This window comes from Mycteria americana, chromosome Z (assembly GCF_035582795.1).
Source record: "Mycteria americana isolate JAX WOST 10 ecotype Jacksonville Zoo and Gardens chromosome Z, USCA_MyAme_1.0, whole genome shotgun sequence".
Taxonomy (NCBI): Eukaryota; Metazoa; Chordata; class Aves; order Ciconiiformes; family Ciconiidae; genus Mycteria; species Mycteria americana.
Window position 1 is genome coordinate 6,573,616 of NC_134396.1, and position 26,251 is coordinate 6,599,866.

General features: G+C 38.6%; 1 protein-coding gene across 1 annotated transcript in view; it reads left to right on the forward strand.

Moving 5' to 3' along the window:
• SLC1A3 (solute carrier family 1 member 3) overlaps nt 1-26,251 on the forward strand; it is a 74,582-nt gene that overhangs the window by 20,489 nt on the left and 27,842 nt on the right. The window contains exon 3 of the mRNA XM_075488544.1: nt 70-207. Within this exon, the coding sequence (XP_075344659.1) occupies nt 70-207 (138 nt within the window). The remainder of the gene's footprint in view (nt 1-69; nt 208-26,251) is intronic.

Sequence of the window (26,251 nt, forward strand, 5' to 3'; positions counted from 1 at the left end):
AGATATTCATGTTCAGATGTTACTACTACTTTAGAAGAGTAAGTCATGATATCTTTTCCCTCTCTTCAGGTGTAATCCTTGGATTTTCTCTCCGATCATATAAGATGAGCTATCGGGAAGTCAAGTACTTTTCATTTCCAGGAGAACTACTTATGAGAATGCTGCAAATGCTGGTCCTGCCACTAATTGTATCCAGTTTAGTCACAGGTAAAAAAAGAAACAGGTTTTTTGTTCTTTGAAATAATTTGATAAAGATGCACACACCAAATCATAAAAAATGAACATTCCATGTCCTGAAAGTGTTATAACCTGCATAAAGTGATACCTTTGCTATTGCTGTTTTAGAGACAATGTAACAAAAGGTTTGACTTAATATACAAAGAAACTAAAAGATGCTTTTCCCAATTCCAAGACAATCTAACTTACATGCTACTATAAGTAGCTGCTATGATGCTGACTCTGTACTCCACTTTCTTCTCTTAATTTCTGAACAGATATTTCCTCCACAATGTCCTACTGTTATCAAAGATAATGTATCTCACAAAAATAGTTCCAAGACCGAAGAAAGTTTAAACTATTGATTGTGGGCAATAACCCATGCCTGTAAGCCTAGATGTGTAAAACATCTGTCTACCTCCTAATCTCTTAGCAACAGATTAGAAAAAATAGGTGATAGCTGGGAGAGATTGGATAGTTTGGAAGAAATTTCATTCCACCATTTCTGGTTTCCTGTCTTCTGGTCAGCTCTATTAAGCTTTTGGTCATGCTATTAAGCTTCAAGCCCTCTTTACTAAGTAGTTCCTTGAGCTAGAGATATAATAATAAATTTCTTATCATGATGTATGCCTTGTCATTCCACCTAAGTTTCATGGAAGAGATTTTTTATGAATGTTCAGGATGTACCTGTGATGTATTTACTCTATTAATTGTCTAAAGAAAAGAAAGCATGGACTTGGGGCTATCAGCAAATCAGTGGTACGGCTTGGAGAACTTGATCAAAACCACCTAGGACTGTGCAGTCCTAGGTTCTAAACACCTTAATTGTCAGAGGATCCAGAGACTATAACCTGTTCTCTATTTCATTGGTTTTCAATAGTTTAATATTAAGATCTCCTCGTACAAATGCAAATGAGCATAGACCCCATCTCCACAGATAGCAAAGATGTTACGTATGGATATAAGCTGTTAATACCACAGCAGAAAACTAGGGTATTCACATTTACAAAATCATTTGCCCTCACATATTTCAAGGAGAAAGTAAAGCTTGTTTCTATACACACATATTATGTGGATACCGAAAGCTTAATGCACACTGAAACTAGAGAGGAATTTATAAATCTTGTAGGAGAAACAATGACAGGTTTTATTCCCAACTAATGTATAATTCCATGACATGTCATATCTCCTTGCAGTCTTCTTGTCCCTTTCACCTGCAGAACTCCCCAGGTTGGCTGGACACTGATAGAAGAACCATTAAAAGTAGAAAAGGAGAGACATTTACCCTTCTTCAGTGTCAGCTGAGACTGGCACTGCTGCTGCATTTTGTAGGATGAGTTACTGCAGGAGGAATTACCTGCTCGGTTCCTTGTAACTCTGCATCCATGTTGGTTCTCTGAGAGAGCTCAAGGTAAAGCAGGAAATTAGGTAGATCATCCTATACAAGGATTTGAATTCACTTTCAAAATTCTAAGTAGAAACACTTTGTTGAGGTAAAGATCAGCAAATCCACCTCAGAGGGTGACAAGTGTCACAAGGACCTGGCCTTGTGATAAAACAAGTTAATTTGGTGTAATACCAGGTCTCACCAGAGATTTTGTGAAATAGCGGAACAATGTCTCCCACTAATTCTATTCTGAAAAGAATCTTCCATCTCTGGATTCAAGCAATACCCTTCTTTTTTCTAGGTTTTTTTTTCCTTTTAAATTCTTTGGAGTCCTTTATCCTTTTTTATGCCCCTGTTTCATAACAATCATTTCCTTTATTATATAAAGGCTTTTGGCAAAGAGAAATCTTATCTATCTGTAAGATTTGTCACATTATCACAGAAGTGCCTTGCAATATTAAGTGGATTATTCTTAAGAGTTTCCCTTTGAAGTAGATAAGGTAGTTTTCAAAGTGAATAACAACATTTTAAACTTCTTTCGTCGGGCAGGGAACAATCAGAGAAAACTCAATGCAATTCACAAATGACAGATTTCATTCTTTTTAAAAAATCATTAAATACAACAGGACTATGTATTTTTTCATGGGATTAAAAGGTGTTTCCCAGTTTATTGCTAAAAACTGTGGAAAAACTCTTTTCTACACTGAACAATAACTCATTTAGCATACAAATTGTTTTTTTAATGAAGATGCTTTTATGTATTTGCTCCAGAATTCTTATACTCAGAGTAAATATACAGGTATTATTGAATATCTAAACAATAATGAACCATAACCTTTACAGGTGTACTACTGTGCAATTTTATAGACACTATTGGTTTCTTTTTTTTACACATTATAGGATAATTTATTTGATAAAAGTTTTATGCTTCTCAAGTCAGTCTCAAGACCACTCTTGACATCCATGAGCCAAATCTCTTATTTACTGTATTTTGTTCGGCAAAGCAAAGCTGATGCCTCTTAACTAACCTCAAAAGATTCCTCCAGGGTCTTGCACACTGATAATATGATTGCTTCTTCTGATTGTAAATGATCTGAATAAGTATTTTTGCTGTTTGCAGGCATGACAGTGTTTCCCAGATACGATGTTCTGGGATTCCATTTGTATTTATGTAAGTGTGCTCGATATAACTGGTTATGACAACATCAGAACATATGGTCTCAGAGGTATTAGAAATAGGATAGGGATGATTACAGTCCTTTGCAAATTTTGTGAATGTCAAATAAATTAGAACAATAAAAACAAAGTAATAATTATAGAAGCTATGGGCTGTTAACATAAGTGGAGAAACTGAAGACTTCTGCTGTACTGGTAAACAGTTCTGACTGTTATTCACACTCTTGGGAAAATAAACTATAAAAGGTGAAGTCAACCCAGTCACATTTCTTTGTAGCCTGTTTTGGTACTTTCATGAAAGAAACAATGCAGAATCACATTTTGAGGTTTTTACTCACATTTGCCTTATGACTTACCATTATTGCACGTGGCTCAAGCAGGTATGCATTTTTGTCCATGAGATTCTACCTTCTGATGTGTATGTTACCAGGCATTACTAACATCTAACATTTCCCCCTGTACTTGGCACTGGTGAGGCCGCACCTCGAATACTGTGTTCAGTTTTGGGACCCCCACTACAAGAGAGACATTGAGGGGCTGGAGCGTGTCCAGAGAAGGGCAACGAAGCTGGTGAAGGGTCTGGAGCACAAGTCTGATGGGGAGCGGCTGAGGGAGCTGGGGTTGTTTAGCCTGGAGAAAAGGAGGCTGAGGGGAGACCTTATGGCTCTCTACAACTACCTGAAAGGAGGTTGAGGAGAGGTGGGGGTCGGTCTCTTCTCCCAGGTAACAAGTGATAGGATGAGAGGAAATGGCCTCAAGTTGCTCCAGGAGAGGTTTAGATTAGCTATTAGGAAGAATTTCTTCACCAAAAGGGTTGTCAAGCACTGGAACAGGCTGCCCAGGGAAGTGGTTGAGTCTCCATCCCTGGAGGTATTTAAAAGACATATAGATGTGGTGCTTAGAGACATGGTTCAGTGGTGGATTTGGCAGTGCTCAGTTAACGGTTGGACTCGATGATCTTAAGGGTCTTTTCCAACCTAAGTGATTCTATGATTCTATCTGCTTGGGAGAAAATAGAGATTATTTGCATACCTTTCACCATCTTTTACTATTTATAGGAAAATATGATTATATGAATATCTGTATTCACCTTTTGTGGTTTAGACACAAATCCAGCTGCATACTCTACACTGGTCTTTATTCTCTACAGTCTTTCAAATGGGAGAACTCCTAATTCAGCAATCCCAATCAGTATCTCTTACAAAGTCAAAGGCAAAATTAAAGCACAGTATATGGGAGGGAGCATAAATAACCAAAGAACTAGATGAAATTCCCATTTGGATTATTTAATGGCCAAATCTGGCCTGAATTCTTATACAAACATAAGGCTGACAATTTGCTACATTTCTGTTTTGAATTTGCTGCAGTTATAGGAGTTCAAAATATTTTATACCTTCTTATTTCATTATAAATTGAAGCATTTGGCATAAACAAATTGCTTTACATAATTATTTTAAAATATGCATTGTCCCTCAAAAGTTTATAAAATAAATATATACACATTTGATAACAATTCAACTCATCATGAAATAGGCAAAGACTGCAAGATTTGCAGCAGCATTATGAGCATTATGCACTAACTTTTTTTGAGCTGTTGCGGCAGGATCATAATGAAGTTGAAATTCCAGCCCTTAAAACCGGCCCACAAGTTTTATCTGCATGTTTCAGTTATTCACTGAATATAAGGGCATCAGAACGAGGTACCTGTTCTTAACCAAACTATATATTTCCTGAAATCACATTCACAAATATGATTCATGAGCAGCTTTCTAGAAAGTGTAGCTGGAGGATAACATTTATGACAAATATTAAAGCTAGAGAAATTTTATAAGGGTTATTTGCAAATATTTTGCACAATTCTGGTCATAGCTCAGTTTAATAGACAGGCTCGTTCTTCCCAAAAATTTTGGAAGCTTGGAATTTAGTTGTACAGGGACCACTACTTTTAAATGCAAGTAAAATGGGATTAAATTCTGTGCATTTCTTTCAAATATCTTTGTCTGGTGAAGTAGAGCAAAACATAAAAAGCCCAGTCAAGATCTGAGACTAATTTTTGCTGCACATTGCAGAAGCAGTAAGAAAATATTTACTAACGTAAGTCAAGCTAGGGAAAGGGAAAGGGAACGTAGAAACAGTGAAACAGCAAGGTCTGCTGGCTTGCCAAAGATTATACAGCAGGTCAGCAATAATAGAATTAAGCAAAGATCCCAATCATGAATACCAGTACAATGCACTGTGCATTAGATGATAATGCTTGTCCAAACTGTTAGTGGGAGTAACACTGAAGTGGTACAAATGAATCTTAATCACAGACCAGGATTTTGTGTGCAAGATTCTGTACAAACACAAAGAAAAAGACTGTGAATCTTCTTACGCAGAAGAAGGCTGTATAGTAAAACAGTTTAGAAAACTGAGTATGGGAGGTTTACCTCAAAGAAGAAAAACATCTTAGTATGTATTTTGTAGTACGTGTTTGTTTATATTCACTCCCCTTTCTAATCTGAATAATGACATGACTGTCTTTCATGGATTCTGGAAGATACAGAAACTTCCCTGCCTCTGATGCAGCCTTTCAATAACTGACTACAACACTGACAACTCCAGGAGACACAAGTGACTTTCCGTTGGGCTTACTCAGAGACACAAGTTTTGTCCCCAGACTTTTTCAACATGTTCATAGTATTTACCACTACAAAAACTATAGAAAGTGTTGACAAAGTGCAGAAAGCTGGAATTTCCATGCATGAATGCCTCTTAACTAACCTCGGATGTACATATGATGCTTTTGATTTCAGCTATCAAAGGAGTGCAATGAATGGTGACAATGTTAAAAACAAGTAGTAAGGAACATCATCTATCTCCTCACTGAGATAAAAACAAAGGCACACAAAGTGACTCAAGTAATAAAGCAAAACACAAGTAGAGATCACAATTAGCAGCAAGTTGCAGATGCAGTTGCTTGAAATTACCTATAAAGAAACAAGGGTAATATTCAAAGAAACAACTGAACTTGAAATAGCCTCCAAGCCACTCCCTTACGTAAGTCAGGAAAAATGCAGCATCTGGATATGAATAGATTCAACTGCTGAAAAGCCAAATTTTGCCCAAAGCAACCTATGGATGTGAAATGTGGAAAATTAATGCTGTGACATGTTGTATAACCTTAGGCAAATCATGTTTCCCTTTTGTATCTCTGCTTTCTTTCTCCTTTCAGATGCAGTGCTGGTGAAGTTTTTTTGTAGCTACTAGGCAGGAAAGAAGATGACTATATATGATGGAAATTTTAACAGAGACATGTGGATTAAGTTGTCACAGCTCAGCAGACACAAAGTATATAGCTATTTTAATTATATCACTGTAGAGATGGAAATAAACTTAAGCAAATAATTACAGCAAGAATGGTATATGGGGCCATCACTGAGATCGTTGCTGTAGAAATACTACACCCAAAGTTACCTAGTGATTGCTTGCAGATAGCTATGATGATATCACCAATAATCAGATATGCATAAATGGACCATATTTTTTTACTAGATACAACTGTTTAACAGGAATGTGTTAGCCACGAAGTTAAAAAAAAATTCTCCTGAAGTTAACATACGGTGTGACGGACCTAAACTATATTGTATGACAGGGAACTGTCAATACAATGGCACAGCCTCCCACATCCAGATAGCAGCTGTGACCGGTCTTCTGTAAAGACATAATTCTAGAACATAATATAGTCTTGTGTTATTAAATTTAAGAAATTAAGTTTTATATTTGCCTTTCCAGTATTTGGAATGAGGCAGTAAATGACCCATCAAGTGTAACTGGATGCAAATGCTATTAAATCTTATCAAAACACCTATCCTGTAGTACATTATTAGCATTTTTCGTTTTGGCAATTGTAATGTCCTTTATTAACCTATTAAATTAATAGCAGTGAACATAAAGGGCCCGAATTTTGAATTTGCTCATCCTAACCCCTCCCATCAGGGCACACAATAAGAAGGTCTCATAAAGAGACCTGTGCATCACCTCTTCAAAAAAGAGGCTGGGAACCCATCCTGTGTCTAGCTTTGTGGAAGCAGGAGCCACACTGCATGAAGTCTCTATGCAGTTCCAGTGTTCTCTGGTCTACTCGCTCACAAGTCTATCGTGGAAAAAAGGCTATCACTTACAAGGTCCCAGGTGCTGTCTCCTATCAGCCACAAATGTTTATGGTAATTTCAACAGATGGAAACTTTCTCATTCAGCAGGATTCCAGAGAGGGGAACAAATGTTGTGGAGCGAGCATTATCCTTCTCCCAGAAAGAAAAAGGAGGGGCCTAGCAGTCATTCCCTTTAATTTATTCTGGCAGAACAGACCTATAACCAGTGTCTGCGCAACATCTTGGGTACTCACAGTAAAGCTGGAAGCCAAAAATATTAACAAAAGTCAGTCTTACTCTTCGGTGTTTCAGTTTAAGGAATATACCATTCCTGATTCCGTTCATATAGTTCATACATGAAAAATGAGAAACAATTAGGCAGTGTTTGCTCAGTTTAGCTGGTCACCAGAGCAATGAACCCATTTTCCAAATACTAAAACTTGGAAATTTTCTGATTTTCCCAAAATTCTCTGATTTTTATGTGTCCTAAATAAATTATTTTAGAAGTCAAGGTAATCAAAACCTATCAAATCAATGAAAAGTTTTATACTCATCTCACTTGACTGTAGTCATAGGCAAAAGAACTGACAGACTCTCTACAAGTGAAGCACCTTTTGGATTGCCAGTGTATTTGAGCTGCCTGTATATTTGTATTGGAACCCTGTAGATATCTCCTACCATAGTAAGCCTGTTATGAGTAACCAATCCATGAACGTCCTAGGAGTGTGTTGGTTTTTTGCTTATGCCTTTCTTTTAATACATAAAATGTTATTTAAAAAGTAACTTACCTTCTTTTTCAGGCAACCCTTCCCTCTTTCTCCCTCACCCAATACTATATATGCACATCAACATTGTAAAAGCTGAATTGCATGGCAGATTTAATTTTATGCACTTGTACATTTCATGCACCCATCAGTTTATGCATTCATATAGGTATTTACATATGCAATTTGCATAACTGGAGAACAGTGCTACTTCATTTCAACATCCAAATACTTTTTTCCACAAATAAAGGAAAACTTGTGCTTTGATTTGTGTATCTCCAAAACCAAGACTGGCTTAAAATGTGGGCATGCAAGTTACTAAGTTTGTAAAGATCCAGTCATATTGTAAATGGATTTCCTGTAGGGATAAAGAAACAATTGAAGAAATATTACTAGTGTCAATCCATGTTCTGTAAAAATTTCATCTCAAGCTAGCATCTGTATGTTAGATTCGGGCCAATAGCAGCTAAAAATATACAAATATGAAACTCTATACACATAATTACTTTAAACACCTGCTCTTCAGTACCTGTATTACTGTATAAAACAAATGTCTATCAAGTCTGGCATATAGCTTCCAATAATCATTATTTAGACAGGCACTCAAAGATGAAAAAATTGGAACCTTCTTATACTGTTCCCCTCCACAGTCTTTAAGGGAATGTGGGCAGGATAAGTTTAATAATTATGTGATGTAATTCTAAAGTATTTTGGACAAAAGCTTTTAAAAGTTACAAAAATGAGTTTAAGTAGCACGCAGCTACATTTTGGAAAATCAATTAAAAAAAAAAGGTAGGTTGAAACTATTCAGCACCTAGAAACACTGATTTTCAAGTCGAAACACAAAACGAACTGTGTGCAGATTCAGTGTGTGTTGGCGATCAATTTGACTATGATTTCCTGAATATGTTTCCTGAACAAGTTTTTGCACAGAAAGTGCTCCAGGAGGAAACAAACTATACCCAGCTGGAAGTCAGAAACCATTATGCAAGGCATGTTAGAAAATCATAATGAAATGTTATACATATTTGTACAATAAATACAGCTTTGGGTGGAACCTCTTACTCATAAAGTGCTGTATATCTTAATCTATGCAAACACTAAAAGCAAAAAACTACAGGAAGGATCATAAAATGAAAATGTAACTCACTTCTGAACCATTTCTGAAACAATTTTGCAATGGGAAATACACAGCAATTTATTTTCACAAGAGCCTGAGAGAACAATTCTAAGTGAACACAGATCCATGGAAAATTAAAATGCAGTAAGAGCAGAGATTAAATTCCTGCATATAATGACACTGTATAAAATTACCCTTGGCTTCACCAAGGGCAACTCCTGCCCAACCAACGTACTGGCCTTCTGTGATGGAGTGACTACATCAGTGGACAAGGGAAGAGCTATGGATGTCATCTATCTGCACTTCTGTGAGGCCTTTGATGTACTCCCCCACAACATCCTTCTCAATAAATTGGAGAGAGATGGATTTGATGGGTGGACTGTTCGGTGGATGAGGAATTGGTTGAATGGTCACATCCAGAGGGTAGTGGTCAACAACTCAATGTCCAGATGGAGATCAGTGGCAAGTGCTTTCCCTCAGGGGCCCTTGTTGGGTCCAGTACTGTTTAATGTCTTCATCAGTGACACAGACAGTGGGACCGAGTGCACCCTCAGCAAGTTGGCAGACAACACCAAGCTGAATGGTGAGGTTGACATGCCTGAGGGACGGGATGCCATCCAGAGGGACCTGGACAAACTTGAGAAGTGGGCCCATGTGAACTTCATGAGGTTCAACAAGGCCAAGTGCAAGGTCCTGCACTTGGGTCAGGGCAACCCCTGGTATCAATACAGGCTGGGGGATGAAGGCATGGAGAGCAGCCCTGCCAAGAAGGACTTGGGGGTACTGGTGGACAAAAAGCTGGACATGAGCCAGCAATGTGCACTCACAGCCCAGAAAGCCAACCGTATCCTGGGCTGCATCAAAAGCAGCGTGGCCAGCAGGTCGAAGGAGGTGATTCTGCCCCTCTACTCCGCTCTGGTGAGACCCCACCTGCAGTACTGCGTCCAGCTCTGGAGCCCTCAGCACAGGAAAGACATGGACCTGTTGTAGCAGGTCCAGAGGAGGGCCATGAAAATGATCCAAGGGCTGGAGCACCTCTCCTATGAGGCCAGGCTGAGAGAGTTGGGGTTGTTCAGCCTGGAGAAGAGAAGGCTCTGGGGAGACCTTATAGCAGCCTTTCAGTACGTAAAGGGGGCTTATAAGAAAGATGGGACAGCGTTTTTAGCAGGACCTGTAGCGATAGGACAAGGGGAAATGGTTTTAAACTGAGAGAGGGTAGATTCAGACTAGATATAAGGAAGAAATTTTTTATGATGAGGGTGGTGAAACACTGGGACAGGTTTCCCAGAGAGGTGGTAGATGCCCCATCCCTGGAAACATTCCATGTCAGGTTAGATGGGGCTCTGAGCAACCTGATCCAGTTGAAGATGTCACTGCTTATTGCAGGGGGGTTGGACTATTCTATGATTCTATGATTCTATAAAATATGATTATACCTTAAAAAAGAAACCCTAAGCATGATATACAGCATCCAAAAGTACAAAGTACGCAGTAGTGTAGTTTTTGAAGTCTTAGTCTCCACAGGCAATAATGCACAAACAGCAAGGCTGTTCAAGAACAACGCCTTCAATTATTAAAGACACCAAAATAAAAAAAAACCTCTAAAATCATTCAAGTTTGCTAGAAGCCCTTAATTAATGGCTGATTTAAATTTCATTGCAAAATACAGCTTTTCTTAGTGGACCACTACTTTTAGTTGCTTCACAAAGTGTTGAATAACAGGTTGTTACACACTTTTATTCAGTTTGCATTCTGCATGGGATTCCAACTGAGTTCATAATAGGTAACAATCTCACATCCACAAAGCCTTAGTTTTGATTTTTTATCTTAGTTCAAATGCGTAACACCAAGACTTTGCTTGCTGACAGGCAAGTGCCTGGCAAAACAAAAAGCAAAAACTATTTGGAAGAACATGTTAAGAGTTAAAGCATCTTCCCTGAGCACTGATGGACCATTGTAAATCCACACTGTCTCTTTATTAACATTTATATTTCAATCAAAGGTAGAAGGACTAAAAATATCTTAGGGACAACTCAAAACAGTTTTTTGAGTTTAATACAAACAAATATGAATTGGTTACAGAAAAACAACATACCTGAAAATTAAAAAACTGAAAATTAGCTAAATGTTTATATATAAAAATGTAGCTAAATATAAAATTAGCTACATATATTGTAAATTGAAAAGACTTGGGTTTGTATTTTATACAGCAAAATGTCCAAAATGCAAAACCAAGTCTCCTCAGCATTTTGGGAAATATGACACTGAGAGCAAGCATTTTATTCAGGATATTGAAGACTGAAGCTGTAAAGAACGATGTTTTCAATAATGAATGACTCCGTGATAACATGACATGAACTAGAATGGTGCCAAGTGCAAAGTAATACACCTGGGAAAGGGGAACATGCTACACCTATACTACGTGTAATCACAAGCTCTCAGTTGGCTGTTAGTACACAGGCAAGAGTTCTCGGACTCACTGTGGGCAGCCCGGGGAAGGTAACAGGGCTTATTAGTGGAATGGAGTTCTAGTGAAATGCAAGGAGGGATTAAACAGACTACAACTTTTTGGCTTGAGAAAGATACAACTGTGGAAGATCACCATAAAAGTCCACAGAAATAATGAATCATTTGTAGAGGAGTAATAATTTGTAGATGGAGTAATAATTTATTATTGTACTTCGTAATTATATTTCATAATAAATGAAATAGGGACTGTCCAATGAAATAACTAGGGAGTGCATTTATAATAAAGAAAAGGAAGTACTTTTTCACACAACACACAATTAAATTGTGTTGTACAGTGCCACAAGCCAGAAATTAATATTTTCAAAATGAAACTAGAGAGTTCACAGATACAGCCATTATTGACTACTAATTTGGGGAACTAACAATTTAGGAAGGCCCTAGTCCCCACTGGTGGCTAGATGCAGGGAGGGCAAGCAAGGGCAGTGAGCACTATCTTCTTCTGTTTCTCACAGTCTTTCAGTAAGAATCTGTTGTCAGGTAGAGCTGAAGACAAAGAAATGGGTTGGCTGACCATCGGACTAACTAATTCCCCATAGGTTTATGTTATTGTTGCACTCCATAGAATTCCATATCAGATTGAAGGGGTTTCTCTGTTTTCACCTGTTAAGATTTCACCTACCAGTTGCTCTAAGGCAATGACTACCATCGACAGTTTCAGCTTTCTGACACACATAGGTCTTTTGAGAGCCAGTTCAAAACCAAGGAAAAACTCTTGCAGGATCTGAGAATCTTCTCACCTTCAACAAATGTAAATTCACTCCATTGACATGAAATTAGACTTAAAAATAGAAGAGTTTAGACAAACCATGTGTCAAGAAGGAGGAAAGAACCATGCACAACAATATCAGCAGCTCTTAATTATGCCGCTCTCGGGAAGTTGACAAATAACAACAGTGTAAGAGCCATATCAAAGTATGACAAAAAACAGCCTGAAACTTGTGAAGAGAAGAGTTACACCCAGAGATAGTTAGGCACACAGAGGCTTTGTTCAGGTTTTAACAGCTGTCACTTTCCTACTTCTTTCACCTGCTTACCTCTAGCCTGAACGCCATGATCTGCATCCCCATTTTCTACATGTGAATGTAGCACAACTCCATCACATTTGCTTCCCTGTCAGTGTGTCTTTGCTATAACTGCTCATAAAGACCAGATGAATCTAATCAAGAAAGTTCGTGAGGCTGCATTTTGGGGACACCAGGAACATTACTGGGAGTACTTGCACACCAGTAGAAGTAACACGTGTCATCCTTTCACCAGTGCTGTGAAATGTGACAGACACCAAGTACTTCTGAATCAATGCATCGGCTACACAGATCATTGCAGAAGGACCAACTGCAGACCAAACCACACAGAGAAGGTTGTCATCTTTCAGAAACAGAAGACTGTAATGCTATCATTAGGTCCTATACCCTTGTTTTCACCTCTGATTTTTTTTCCATGTTTTGATAATGGGCAGTTGTTGACTTATAATATATTATTTCCGTTTAATTCTCAAAATTAATTGCTGGATCTGCTACATCCTGTCCTTCAGCCATGTATTTGGATTATAAACTTCTATAAGGCAGATCCATCATTATCATCGTTACTGGAGGTACAGAGACTGAATACTTGTCTCTTGATAGAACTGCTGGATGCCCCGAGTTCTGAGCAATGGAGAATGAGGAAAGTCACTGTGCAGCACAAGAGCTACAGGACTCAAGCTTTGGGTCCAGGTTCCAGTAAGGTATGGGATTGTCTGGAAGAGGAGGAAGGCTGCTCAGCTAATTGTTCATCCTGGTATCCAGCTGCATGACACAGCTCTCACTGGTGATGGAGGATAAGAAGGAGAGAACAGAGACACTCAGGACAGAAATCTCTAATGATTTGTTGAGACTACAGATATAACTAAGATCAGCAACATCTGGGATTTGAGCTGCATGTTAGAGAGTCACAAAGCAGATCCTGCATCAGCTACAATTCCTTTCATCCAGACACTCCTGTTAGTGCATATTTTTTCTTTACTTTCTCTTCCAGGCTGTTTCTGAATATATTCTATATCCTCCAGTTCAGACCTTGAGAAACAAAGGCAACAAAATATAAACAATGCTGCTGTATATGGCATGAAGAGTCTGTCCAAAGATATCACAGCAAATATTTAAGAGCTTGCCTGGTTGCTAGGAATTGCTTTACAGTTGTGTCATAGTTCCTTTTCATAGTTGATAACTTTTTGCAGAGGTATGGCTGGCACAGAGTAAAATACCTTTTCCGTATTTCTTTGTTGCAATGTTGTCTCCAGATGAGTGCCTGAGGCAGACGTGAACACAGCAAAATGTTTGCTGAAACCTAGAATCTACTTAGAGAATTGCCAGCCTTTTTTAATTGGGTGGAAAGTCTCTCAATGTCAACTTTTTCAGGCTCACACAGTCTGATCTGGTTTTCTTCACACAAGTGAGTCCAGCAGCTGTTATACTGCTGAAGTTTGATGCAAAACTCTTGTAACATACCACCAGTCCCAGAAATGACTGGTTTTTGTGGTGATGGCTTATTCTAGAAAGCATCAGTTTTGGCTAGGTCTAGGCATACTCTGCCACTTCTATGCACTGCCTCAGATATTTTACTTGGGCAACCCTGATGACACTTTTCCCCATTTATACAAGGCCTTTTTCCTTTGAATCTCTCTAGGACTTGATCTTTCCAGGTTTGACTGAATGATGCCACTGATAGATACCACAGCAAAGTTAATTCAATTTAAGTGAAAATCCCATCTATGTGTCTCTGGAAGATAGCAAGTGCCATCTGAATTCCAGAAATGGGGAAAAATAAATTCCTACAGGCCCCTACTTTTTCTCAAGGTTGGCCTTTCGTGAGTCGCCTGTCTCAGTGTTTCTCAGGTCAACAAAGTTTGTATATTTAACATTTGTGATCTTGGCCAAGAGTTCATCATTGTAAAGCATGGCATTGCCATCTGAAAGAGGGACATGTGCAATCAGTATGAGCACAGGTTCCTCAGAGGTCTGTACGCTTAGCAAAACAGGGCGGTTTAGTACACCACAAACTTTCAGTTCCTGCTATTGTGAAGACAGTTATATCTAGCAAAACAGCAAGAAAAGCACCCGGGATGGCAAGCTGTTAAATTTTGGTTCCTTGGCTCACCAGATACAAAAGTTCCATATATTCCTTCTATTGATAGTATCTTGAAAGGACCTTTTTCTCTGCAGGAGTCTATCAAAACCAGATATACTAATGTTGATCTAAAAAGAGAAGTAAAAGCTACTAGGATACAAAAAGACTTGTGCAAAAAAAAGTCTCATTATTTATGGGACCGTATCATGTGGGAAGTGAAAAGATAAAATTCTTTCCAGTTTCACACAACTGAATAGCAATTCAGTTCTAATACTGAGTAAGAAACATGCAAATAAAGAGAACAGTTGAGTGCTCAACTCTCATGCCAACAGAAGCTTTCAGATCTTAATGTTATTCTTAAAGACCCATCATCTCTGGAAGTCAATTATCAAAGCAAATTGAATTCCTGGCCCCCTGGTTGTGAAGAAAAGCTCAAAAATAGATCCTGACTGTATTCTGAAAACTCAAGAGTCACACAACAAAGAGCACTTATTTGAAAAAATCTTGGGGTTTAGGGTATTCCAGTATTTGGAGAGCATGACTTGTAATTCCTGAGTAGTTAGAGTTATCAGATCTGGTATTAATCTTTAAGCAATATTCATCTTCTCTACTTCACTGAAGAGTCTGAAGGGCTTCAAGTGTATCACAAGTGGTGAAGAGTTTTTTGGACTAAATACATTAACACAAACATTTATTTAGATGCCTCAGCTAAGCACATCTTCAGGATCAGACTTCAGTTCATAGTAATCATATATTTAAACAGAATTAACGTTTTTTCACATAATTACACCTTTTAATCCTCAGACAACTATACCGCCAGCTCCTTATAGGTGGTAGATAAGAAAAAGAAAAGTACAGCATAGTACTAGAAGTACACTATTTGCACTAGAATTAACATACTGATGCTGATTCTTTCCTCCATAAACAGGTCTCTCATTTTTTCTCTACTCGTATGCAAAGCTAAATACTTACTTTATTCTGACGTTTCACCACCCACTTCTAACATAGATCTGAATACTTAGATAAAATCAGAGATTCTCCAGTGAATATAGTTTCTTTTCAGAGCTAGAGAAAAAATAGGTTTTGGTCAAGAGTTCACCTAATGAATGGGTATTTCATTAATGAATACATTCTTGCACTGAAAATCAGCTTTGTCCAGTATTTCCAATTGCAGCATGTCTTAACTCCCCAAACCCTGAAAACAAAGTTAGAGAACATTAGCTTACTAAGCCTGGCTAATATCTGTCTCAAGGCTAATGAAACTGTGCAAAGGGCCCGCATCCATAGAGAAAACAAAGCTTTCAAATTCAAGATAGCATGTTTAATAGTTTGTTAAAAAGTAAATAGGCTTTTTTTCTGTTCTACAGAACGTCACAGTCCAATAACAACAGTGATCTAAAAAACCCCTCTTCTCTTTCATCTGTTTAGTTTAAAATCAGCTGATATTTTCTTTGGTACCTCAGACCTCTCATACAAATTCATATTTTCAATCCTGCCTGCAAGCAGATGATGCCCAGATGGCAACTGTATAACACTTGAATTGTGGAAGCCAAAACCTGTTTTTCAGCCATACTTAGCACTGTAGCATCCTGGAAAAGAGCTGAATAATATTATTAAAAAACACCAATTGCTACTGTCAGGCATTCCAGAGGAAGTCTTAACTTCTTTCCATTGCCTCCTACAAGTCTGTAAGGTGGAGAAAGACAAAGCAAAACTGTACAGCTTTGATGTTGCAAGGCTGTAACTGAATCAGTGACCCAAAGTTCAAGAGGTCACTGAAACAAAGGAGAGAAAAGAAGGAAAACAAAAGGCTGTTCACATGAAACTCCAATTCCACACTTTCGTAATGAGTTCTCAGAAAAGCCATAACATCATTACTGAACTGTGAAAAAAAAAAACCAAAACCAAATTATAACGACAATTTAAAATGTAATAGACTAATTGCAGCTAAAGTAATACTCCTTAGTATTCATACAGCATATTACCAGAGGACCTTAAATTCACAAATAGGAAGTATTTTTTTCCCTAAAGTTGATTTGATTGTTACTGATTAAATTCTCAGGGGGGATTTAGGGTGTAATTAAATTATGATTTATTCCTATGGTCCATGAAAGAAATGGAAAAATGCTTATGATTTTATGCATTAGGGTGTTCTTATTTATTATTAAGATAGTAACTTACAGATTATAAGTGGTGTTTTAAAAGGCTGCTAGTTCATAAATTTAAAAATGTCTATACAAATTTTTTCAAATTATGTCTGCATCCCATACTCTTTAAATAGACTTTGCTATACTTGATAAAGGAAGTCTCAGATTGTTTCTAGATTATTAATACAAGATTCATTTTTTGATGCCATATAAAACTTCATATGCAGATTTTTTTCTTATCAAATCCAAGTTAATGTGATTCTTTGAAAAATGAGAATCTAAAAGTACTCTGTTTTGTCAAATTAGTTACTGTTCTGCAATTTCTAATGCAAATAATGACTTAGAGACATGAAAGAGTTCCATACATTTCCTTTTGACATGGATAGATAATACTATGTAGTGGTGCATCTTATTTGTACCGGAACTATCAGAGGGACTGAGGCCCCACTATACCAGATCCTGCAACAAAGTCAATACAGTATTGGGGGTAATGTCTTTCAGGACAAACTTTCCCAGACTGAGATGATGTTACGTCAACATCGCTGGCTTCACTGTCGTGGATAGACAACGCAGCTAATTTTATATCAATATGGGGAGCAGCATAGCAACAGCAGCATGGAGGTCTATTCAAAGTTATTTATGTTGCTTGAAGTGAATGCAGATAGCACTACAACTTGGTCAGCATTGAAATTATACTTGAGGTGTGAGAGGAGAAAAGTCAGCGAGCAAAGTGTGAATCCATGAAGAACAGCCCATGGAAGCATACATACTGTTGCAAAATAGTACAAACTGAAAAAATGCCTGGCACATGGGAAGGAATGTAATAAACTAAAAGGATTACAAGAACATGTAAACACCAGCAGGGTGTGTGTAACATAGACAAAAAGGAAAGCGACAGCACCATGAGCAGCTCAGATAAATTCTCTGGAAGATCAATGGATAAAACAGCAGCAGATGAATGAACTCCTAGCTTGAAAGCAAAATGAAAATTTATCACTTTTAAGTTGGACACAGATGCACCAATCAGTGTTGTGGCATTGACAAGATTTCTAAAAAAAAAAAAAGACAGAGCAATTTTGATTATTAGTAAACCTGGTACAAGGATAGATACCAGCTACTGCAACAACAAAAAATAAGCAGGATTCTTTAGTGAGTGGGCAGTTACTAGAGTAACTTCAGATTACTCAAAAAATCAAGTCTTGTTGAACATATCTAAAAGCAATGTCACACCGTTATTTTCCAAATTACCTTAATACTGCTGAATTACCAAAGAAAGATGACCTCAGGGTTTTAAAAATTGTGCTAAAATTAAAATTCCAAGCACAAATCCAAAGGCCAGGTTGTTACCAGATGCATTAATAACACACTACCATTAGTTCAAATCTTAGTTGAGTCACATCCAACTGGGCAAAGCTTCTTTCCAAATGATGGCTGCTGCCTGAACTCTATAAAATGAACTTAACTAGTGTCAGATCCTAGTGGACAATCATCCAAATAAAAGACACTATCACTGCAATAGAGTCTATTATTGGAAGTTTTAGTGAAGAAGCCAAGAACTGGCTGGCCAACAATACTGGATCACATTTTGAGTGAGAAGGTGATGCCTCCAGCATAGAGCTGTGACAAGTTACAGATCAGTACAATCCCATACCCCAAATCCCATGTCATTTTGCACACAGATAGAGATATGTCTCTATCTTTTCTTAGACGGGAAACCCTAATTGTCTATTCTTTAAATCTTGCACCTCTCTGACTAGAATTATGTTCATTTTTCTAGCAATTCAAGAGAAGCGTCTCTTCAGACATCTGTTACATAATGAAGATGTAAAAGCAAATACGTTTTCACATTATACTGCATTACTAGCTACTGTTCCTTTATGGATACCTCTAATCTCACATCTGTATTATCAAATATGTCATATTTTTCTTTCAGTAGCGGCTAAAGTAGATCAGGAGTGGTTTAGCATAGTAAGTAGTTTACAGCTTCATTACATGGTATACAGCCAGTCAGATAACAGAAGCATTGTACATTTGTGGAATGTTGTTGTTTAATAAGTGCTGCACATACAAAAACATGTCTGTGAAGGACTCGAGGCACAGTCTGCCAAAACTCAGACCAGAGTTTTAGCAGATTAAAAGCTTCCACATGTATTTTAAGAAATTGCATTATGGATTTTTATGGAGCGCTAAGTAATCTGCTTAACACCATCCAGAAGGCAAAGGTATCTTTATCAGTGGTATCTTGCCAGGATGCGGTGCGTTTCATGTTTAAAGTAGATATTTTTGGCAATATGTTCAGAATAAGTGAAAATTAATATTTTCATCCTTGGGGAATAGGGTAGAAGTCTTACAACTACTAGCATATTTATTTCAGTCTTGTAACAACATGTCCTGCAGGATTCAAGCTAACTTAATGCACTTTGGCTAATCAGTTACCATAATTAACTTTTTTCCTAATTAAACTGAAATAATTTACCACGTTACATTATGCTTTTCCTTAAGCAAAGGTGCTCACTTTTTCAGTCCTGATACAGAAAATAAGCTGCTTTATGCCCAACAGAAGATTCCCATTTCCAGGAAAGCTTAGTCCATATGTCTGGACATAAAAGGATGTCTTTTTAAAATTGCTCTGTGCAGGTAGCAGCAGTGTTTTGTTACCAAAAAAAATTGTGAGCTGCTATTTTCTGTGTTCCTGGGTCTCTGATTCTTGGCTTGAAGACAGTCAGTCCTTTGTACTCTGTTATTACAATGAGGTAACCAAAGAAAGAGAGTCTTGGTTTGAGACTGTCAGCTGTTACTAATCACTGCTCCATGGCTTGCTGTGAATCCCTGCTTGCCTCTCCCTCCTGCTCTGCTTAGCACACATAAAGAAGATAAATTACTCCCTAGTTTCCCTTCAAAAAGCATATTGTTTGGCACATTCCAATACTGTGAGCAAAAGATGGAATAATGCGAAGAGTTAAATGGATATCTAAACAGCCCCACAGCAGGGTCGTTCTCAGGCAGATGTGAGTTTCAGGAAATGTACTTTCCTACTGGTTCTGCAAATATATTCTGTTATATTGCAAACCCAAAAAGTAAATCAACTATACTTTTTAGAACAGCAGAGCATATTCCTGCAAGAGGTTTCCTGTAGCAATGCAAATATCACTGACACTCAATAAATGCAGCATCTAAGTGCAGCATATTTACATATTTCATTTTACTGGGAGGTGTAATACTTTGGTGTCTATAAATCATTTAGCAACAACAAGCATAGTCTGGAGAGGTTTATGGAATTCTTCCCTGCCCTCACTGACTGACACTGTCCTGACACAGAGAAGAATTGTAAAGGAAGAATCATAGAATCATAGAATGGTTTGGGTTGGAAGGCACCTTTAAAGGTCATCTAGTCCAACCCCTCTGCAATGAGCAGGGACATCTTCAACTGGATCAGGTTGCTCAGAGCCCCGTCCAGCCTGACCTGGAATGTTTCCAGGGATGGGGCATCTACCACCTCTCTGGGAGACCTGTGCCAGTGTTTCACCACCCTCATCATAAAAAATTTCTTCCTTATATCTAGTCTGAATCTACCCTCTCTCAGTTTAAAACCATTTCCCCTTGTCCTATCGCTACAGGCCCTGCTAAAAACGCTGTCCCATCTTTCTTATAAGCCCCCTTTAAGTACTGAAAGGCTGCTATAAGGTCTCCCCGCAGCCTTCTCTTCTCCAGGCTGAACAACCCCAACTCTCTCAGCCTTTCCTTATAGGAGAGGTGTTCCATCCCGCTGATCATTTTTGTGGCCCTCCTCTGGACCCGCTCCAACAGCTCCATGTCCTTCCTGTGCCAAGGACTCCAGAGCTGGACACAGTACTGCAGGTGGGGTCTCACCAGAGCAGAGCAGACGGGCAGAATCACCTCCCTCGACCTGCTGGCCACGCTGCTTTTGATGCAGCCCAGGGTACGGTTGGCTTTCTGGGCTGTGAGTGCACATTGCTGGCTCATGTCCAGCTTTTTGTCCACCAGTACCCCCAAGTCCTTCTTGGCAGGGCTGCTCTCCATCCCTTCATCCCCCAGCCTGTATTGATACCAGGGGTTGCCCTGACCCAAGTGCAGGACCTTGCACTTGGCCTTGTTGAACCTCATGAAGTTCACATGGGCCCACTTCTCAAGTTTGTCCAGGTCCCTCTGGATGGCATCCCGTCCCTCTGGCATGTCAACCTCACCACTCAGCTTGGTGTTGTCTGCCAACTTGCTGAGGGTGCACTCGATCTCGCTGTCTGTGTCACTGATTAAGACATTAAACAGTACTGGACCCAACAAGGGCCCCTGAGGGAAAGCACTTGCCACTGATCTCCATCTGGACATTGAGTTGCTGACCAATTAAGTTATTTGTGCATGGAAACAAGTAAAGTAAGAAGTGAGCAAGGCTGTGGAATACCCTACCATGAAAATAGTTAGGGTAAAAATAGCGACTGATTTGAACCTCAATAAATTTCTCAGTAAATTTCAATAAATTTCTAACCAAGACTGTATAGTATATTTGCCTGCTGTATCAGAATGCTATACTTGATGGCCCAGGAAATACTGTCCAGCATAGATTACTGTCATATTTTTAATAACTAATCTGGAGGCACTGAAACCAAGCAGAGTTTCATAAAGTGAAGTTATTCCCCCAAAAGAGAAGTATCAGTGATGGATAACAACAAAATGGTCTTTCATTAGTCATGGTTAACTGAAAGGTAAAAATCACTGTAAAGCCACCTTAGGTTATTTGGGCCTCTACCATTTATACCAGTCAGTGATGTTCTGACATGATCTTACCATGTTTCACAAACATTTTCCTTCTAATGAATAAACTGTGGCCATAAGAGCATTTGTTTGCAGCTAAGAGGATGAAGGATGAAAAGACATTATCAGTTACAAAATATTTTCCCTTAACAAGAGTTAGAAAGGGATGGAGGAAATATATTTGAAGATAGCACATATTACACCTCTTCGCTAGCATATTTTTACACTGTTTCCACAAGAAGTATGGGACCAACAGAAAGAGTACAATGTTCAATTTACATCACTTTTGCACATGCAAAAGCTTTCAGAATCACTGAGTGGTATCCAGCATCCACATTCAGGTATATTTCAAAACAAGCGTTCTATGAATATCAGAAATAAGTATGTATGGCAGCGTTAGGTTAACATCCTCCAGAAAAGGTCTTTTTTCACCATATACAACCTTTCCCTTCACTGTGGTAGTGGAGAATCCGCAAAGAAAGGTACATCACTTTATTTAAGTACTTATGTGGACTCGTCTACACGTTGTTAAGCCTCATCTTTCTGTTAAAGTCTGTGATTTCTCTGATTCACTCTTGGAGTGAGATTTTTTCTTATGTGTAACAGGAACATGTGTGTATCTTCATAAGGGCATATTTTTATGCTGGGTTTTTTGAAGGCAGTGCTGGTTTGAGTAGCTGTGGCCCTCCAGAGCTCTCCTCAGCCCAGGTGTTCTTTCACACAACTTTGTTCTCTCCTTTTCATCAAATGGTGGATGGTGTTTGCTCATCTACCTGGTGAGAACAGAGCCAGCTTAGAGATAAGTAGGGGGAAGTAAGGAATGCTTAAATTGCTTTAGTAGCATTGCCACCAAAGAGCAAAGGATGCAGTTTAACAGTAAAGCCAACTTGAAGTAACGGCTAGTTACAAAATGCTAGTTTTCTGGCCCCAGAGATGGTCTCCTTCTGCTTCCCTTGTATAAGTGCTGGTGTTCACATGACACAATTCTGAGATGATTCAGAATGACAAGCTGACAGAAAAACTAACCCTACAAATCCCAAAGTTAATAGTTTTCTAGTGACAAGGGATGGGGCAGGACGACAAAGCTGTGGGGCAGGTCTAGTCCTTTAGGAGCCACTCTTAGACATTTCATTTGCTCATTGAATTGCATTATTGTATCCCAGTCATGGGTTTCATTAGAGAGCTTGGCTTAATCATGATCACATAATGTTGAATCAAATACAACTGCTAATTTTCCTGTGAGATATTTGCCCGGTGTTCTTAATGGACCTGGAAAAATTAATAAAATATCTACTTTCATTATTTAAATTTCCATATTCAAATAAGGATAAGTTGAACTGAGATTTGGGGGTGTCCTGGTTTCAGCTGGGATAGAGTTAATTTTCTTCCCAGTAGTTGGCGTAGTGCTGTGTTTTGGATTTAGGATGAGAATAATTAGGATTTAGGATGAGAATTTAGGATGAGAACAACATGAGAAAAAGGAGAGAACAACTAAAACAACACACTGATGTTTTAGCTGTTGCTAAGTAGTGCTTACACTAGTCAAGGACTTCTCAGCTTCCCATGCTCTGCCAGGTGTGCAAGAAGCTGGGAGGGGGCACAACCAAAGGGTTGGCCCCTCCCAAAGGGGCCAAAGGGCTATTCCATACCATATGGCATCATGCTCAGTATATAAACTGGGGGGAGTTGGCCGGGGAGCAGCTATCGCTGCTTGGGGACTGGCTGGGCATCAGTCAGCGGGTGGTGAGCAACTGCATTGTGCAGCACTTGTTTTGTACATTCTTTTATTAATATTAATATTATTGTTGTTGTTGTTATTTTCTCTTCTTCTGCTGTCCTATTAAACTGTCTTTATCTCAACCCAGGAGTTTTCTCACTTTTACCCTTCTGATTCTCTCCCCCATCCCACCGGCGGGGAGTGAGCGGGTGGCTGTGTGGGGCTGAGTTGCCGGCTGGGGTTAAACCACGACAGGGGGCAGCTTGTCCCATCAGTTCATGCAAAAAGGCATACAGAGCTATATTTCAGACATGTATTTTATGTGGCTTCAGGAGTCATTAGCTGTATTGATTTAATATTAATTAACTTCACCAATGCGTATAGTTCTTTGAAAATGTTTTTTAGCTTTTTTCTTTGCAATTTTATTCTTTTTCTGCCACTGCTGTTAAAAATAATAATCTAGAGTTTGGACTAATTTTTGACCTGATCTTGTGAAGGGCTCAATTGTCAAAGCTTTAAATATTATTTAACTTTTGTTTTCTGGGAATGCTCAGCACCACTCAGGACATGCTCAGCTACTATCACAATAAAGCTCTAGAGCTTAATCATGTTAATTAAGCTCGGGCAATACTGCCACTGTCTTTACCTAACTATTGCTTTTCTTTACAATTTTTGTGTCAGCATATTTTACCATGACCTTGCACAGCGTTATTCATTTCCACAAATCCTCATCAACATACACAAAAGGGATTGTTCTCATGGTCTCACACTGAGAGTTTACTCATCACACAGTGGTTAGTGGATGTAGGGGGTCGGGAGTAGCCCATTTGAGACTGCTTCATTAGGAGAGTGAAAGACAACCTTAAAGAAACAAAATTAGGGCAACACTCAACACTCCTGAGTCAGTCGCCATTATTGCTGTTCCACCATAGGAGTCCTTAATAAGCAACTGCAATTTCCTAATGAAGAGACCGTAAAAAATAAACAGGAAAATAATTAGTGACAAAAAGATGCTCTGTTCATATTGTTTTGTTTTTAAAGACTGAGTCCAAAACCTCTAAAGGAAATTTATATGAAAATCTACATTAGCAAGGAAGTGCCATCAATTCCGTTCTAATATGTTGAATAAGGAAAGAATTCATCATGATCATAGAAATCTTCTCTTTTTTATTTCCAGTAGTCAATATGTATGAGGAACAGAATGCACAGTTTGTTCTACACACTCATTCAGAACGGGTTCATCATTTTATATATTTGCAACAACATATCGCTACATCTCGGCAGGATTCTGACTTAGAGGCATTCAGTCATACACCCACAGATGGTAGCCTTGTGCCAGTGGCTCCTCAGCCAAGTGCCCGCATAAGGGCTCTGAATCTGCAGTTCCTCTTGTACTGAGCAGGACTACTACTATCCTATGAGGAGCAGCTGAGGACTCTGGGTTTGCCTAATTTAGAGAAAAGAAGGCTGAGGGGCGACCTCATTGCTCTCTACAGCTTTCTGAGGAGGGGAAGTGGAGAGGGAGGTGCTGAGCTCTTCTCCCCGGTACCCAGTGACAGGACGTGTGGGAACGGTTCAAAGCTGCACCAGGAGAGGTTTTGACTGGGCATTAGGAAGCATTTCTTTACTGAGAGGGTGGTCAAACACTGGAACAGGCTTCCCAGAGAGGTGGTCGATGCCCCAAGCCTGTCAGTGTTTAGGAGGCATTTGGACAATGCCCTTAACAACGTGCTTAATTTTTGGTCAGCTCTGAAGTGGTCAGGTAGTTGGAGTAGGTGATCATTGTAGGTCCCTTCCAACTGAAATAGTCTGTTCTGTATTTAAAATTTTCATCATTATGCATCAAAAGTAATTTTAAAGAAAACAAAAGTTAAAAATATTGTGGGCAAATGTTAGATTCTCTTGTTACAAATACAAGAATTTTAGTACAGGAAAGCAAATAAATAAACTTCTTATTTTTTCTAAAAGTTTTTAAAGGGCAGCAAAAAGATTTCAGAAACAGGGACTTTCAACATAAAAAGCAGTAGCTGAGCATTTCAGCTGTTTTCAATCTGAAATTATACGCATGCATATATGCATACACTCACATGGACACACATCCTCCCCCACCATGACAAGAATCTCGCTTGCTCTGACAAATTATAAAATCACTGAAGGTACTAGGATCAGTCCTAAGCAGTGACTGGTTTTTTAGGAAAAGCAAAAGAAAATGAATCTTGCTACTTGCCAGTTCTTCAGTGGCATACTACTTACTATTGAGTATAAAGAAAGATCCCATTTAAAAACTGCTAGTTACGGGCCCTGATTCGCCAAACCACGTTAGTTAGTGATTACATTGAGGACAAATATCAGTCCAAGAATGCTTTGCTGACTAGGATTTTACACACAGAAATAGGGCCTCAGTCATACTAGCTGCCGGCCTGTTATCATCATGGTAAATATGCATATTCCATCCAATTGTGTAAATATGTATTTTCCTTCTTTCTAAAAAAACCCACAGGAAGAAACTCTTAGGTACCATAACAGGAAAATTAGGTGTGTGCTTAAACTCAAATCTCAGACTGAAATAGCTCATAACTTATGACTTGAGGACATTGGACTGTTCTGCAAAAAATCAGTTGATGCAGTTGTCCTAATTAAAGGCAGAAAGTGTTCTGAAGCTGTAGGACTTTTTAGCATAGGCTCTGCTTTTTGGCTTTTAAATAATTCCTTGGAATTTATTTTTGAACAAGCAGATCCAAAGCTATTATTGGCTGAAATGTCATCTGAAGAAAACATGCTCAGTATATTTTACCTTTGGTCTTACTGAGGAGCACAGTACCATCCCTCTGCATTAGTGTGCCCTAGTATAATTCAAGATTACACATAGATTATGTACAGCATGCTTTCAATGTCAAGAAAATTAAAAACAATAGAAACAACTCTGGAGTTGTAAATTCTAGAATCCCATATAATCTAGAATCATAAGTACAACATAAAAAACCTATAACTCACACAAAACCAATCATAGTATAGGAGCTATTCAGGAAAGTTGCTGCATCACTAGTTCATGCTAATTTGCAGAACCATGATCAAGTCAGGTGAACAATCAGCACTATCAGATTAACAATTCAGAATTTTTAACAAGTTGCCCTAACTAGATTTTTTTCTCCTTTTGCCTGCATCCTTTCTGTCTCTTTCTCCTTCCCTT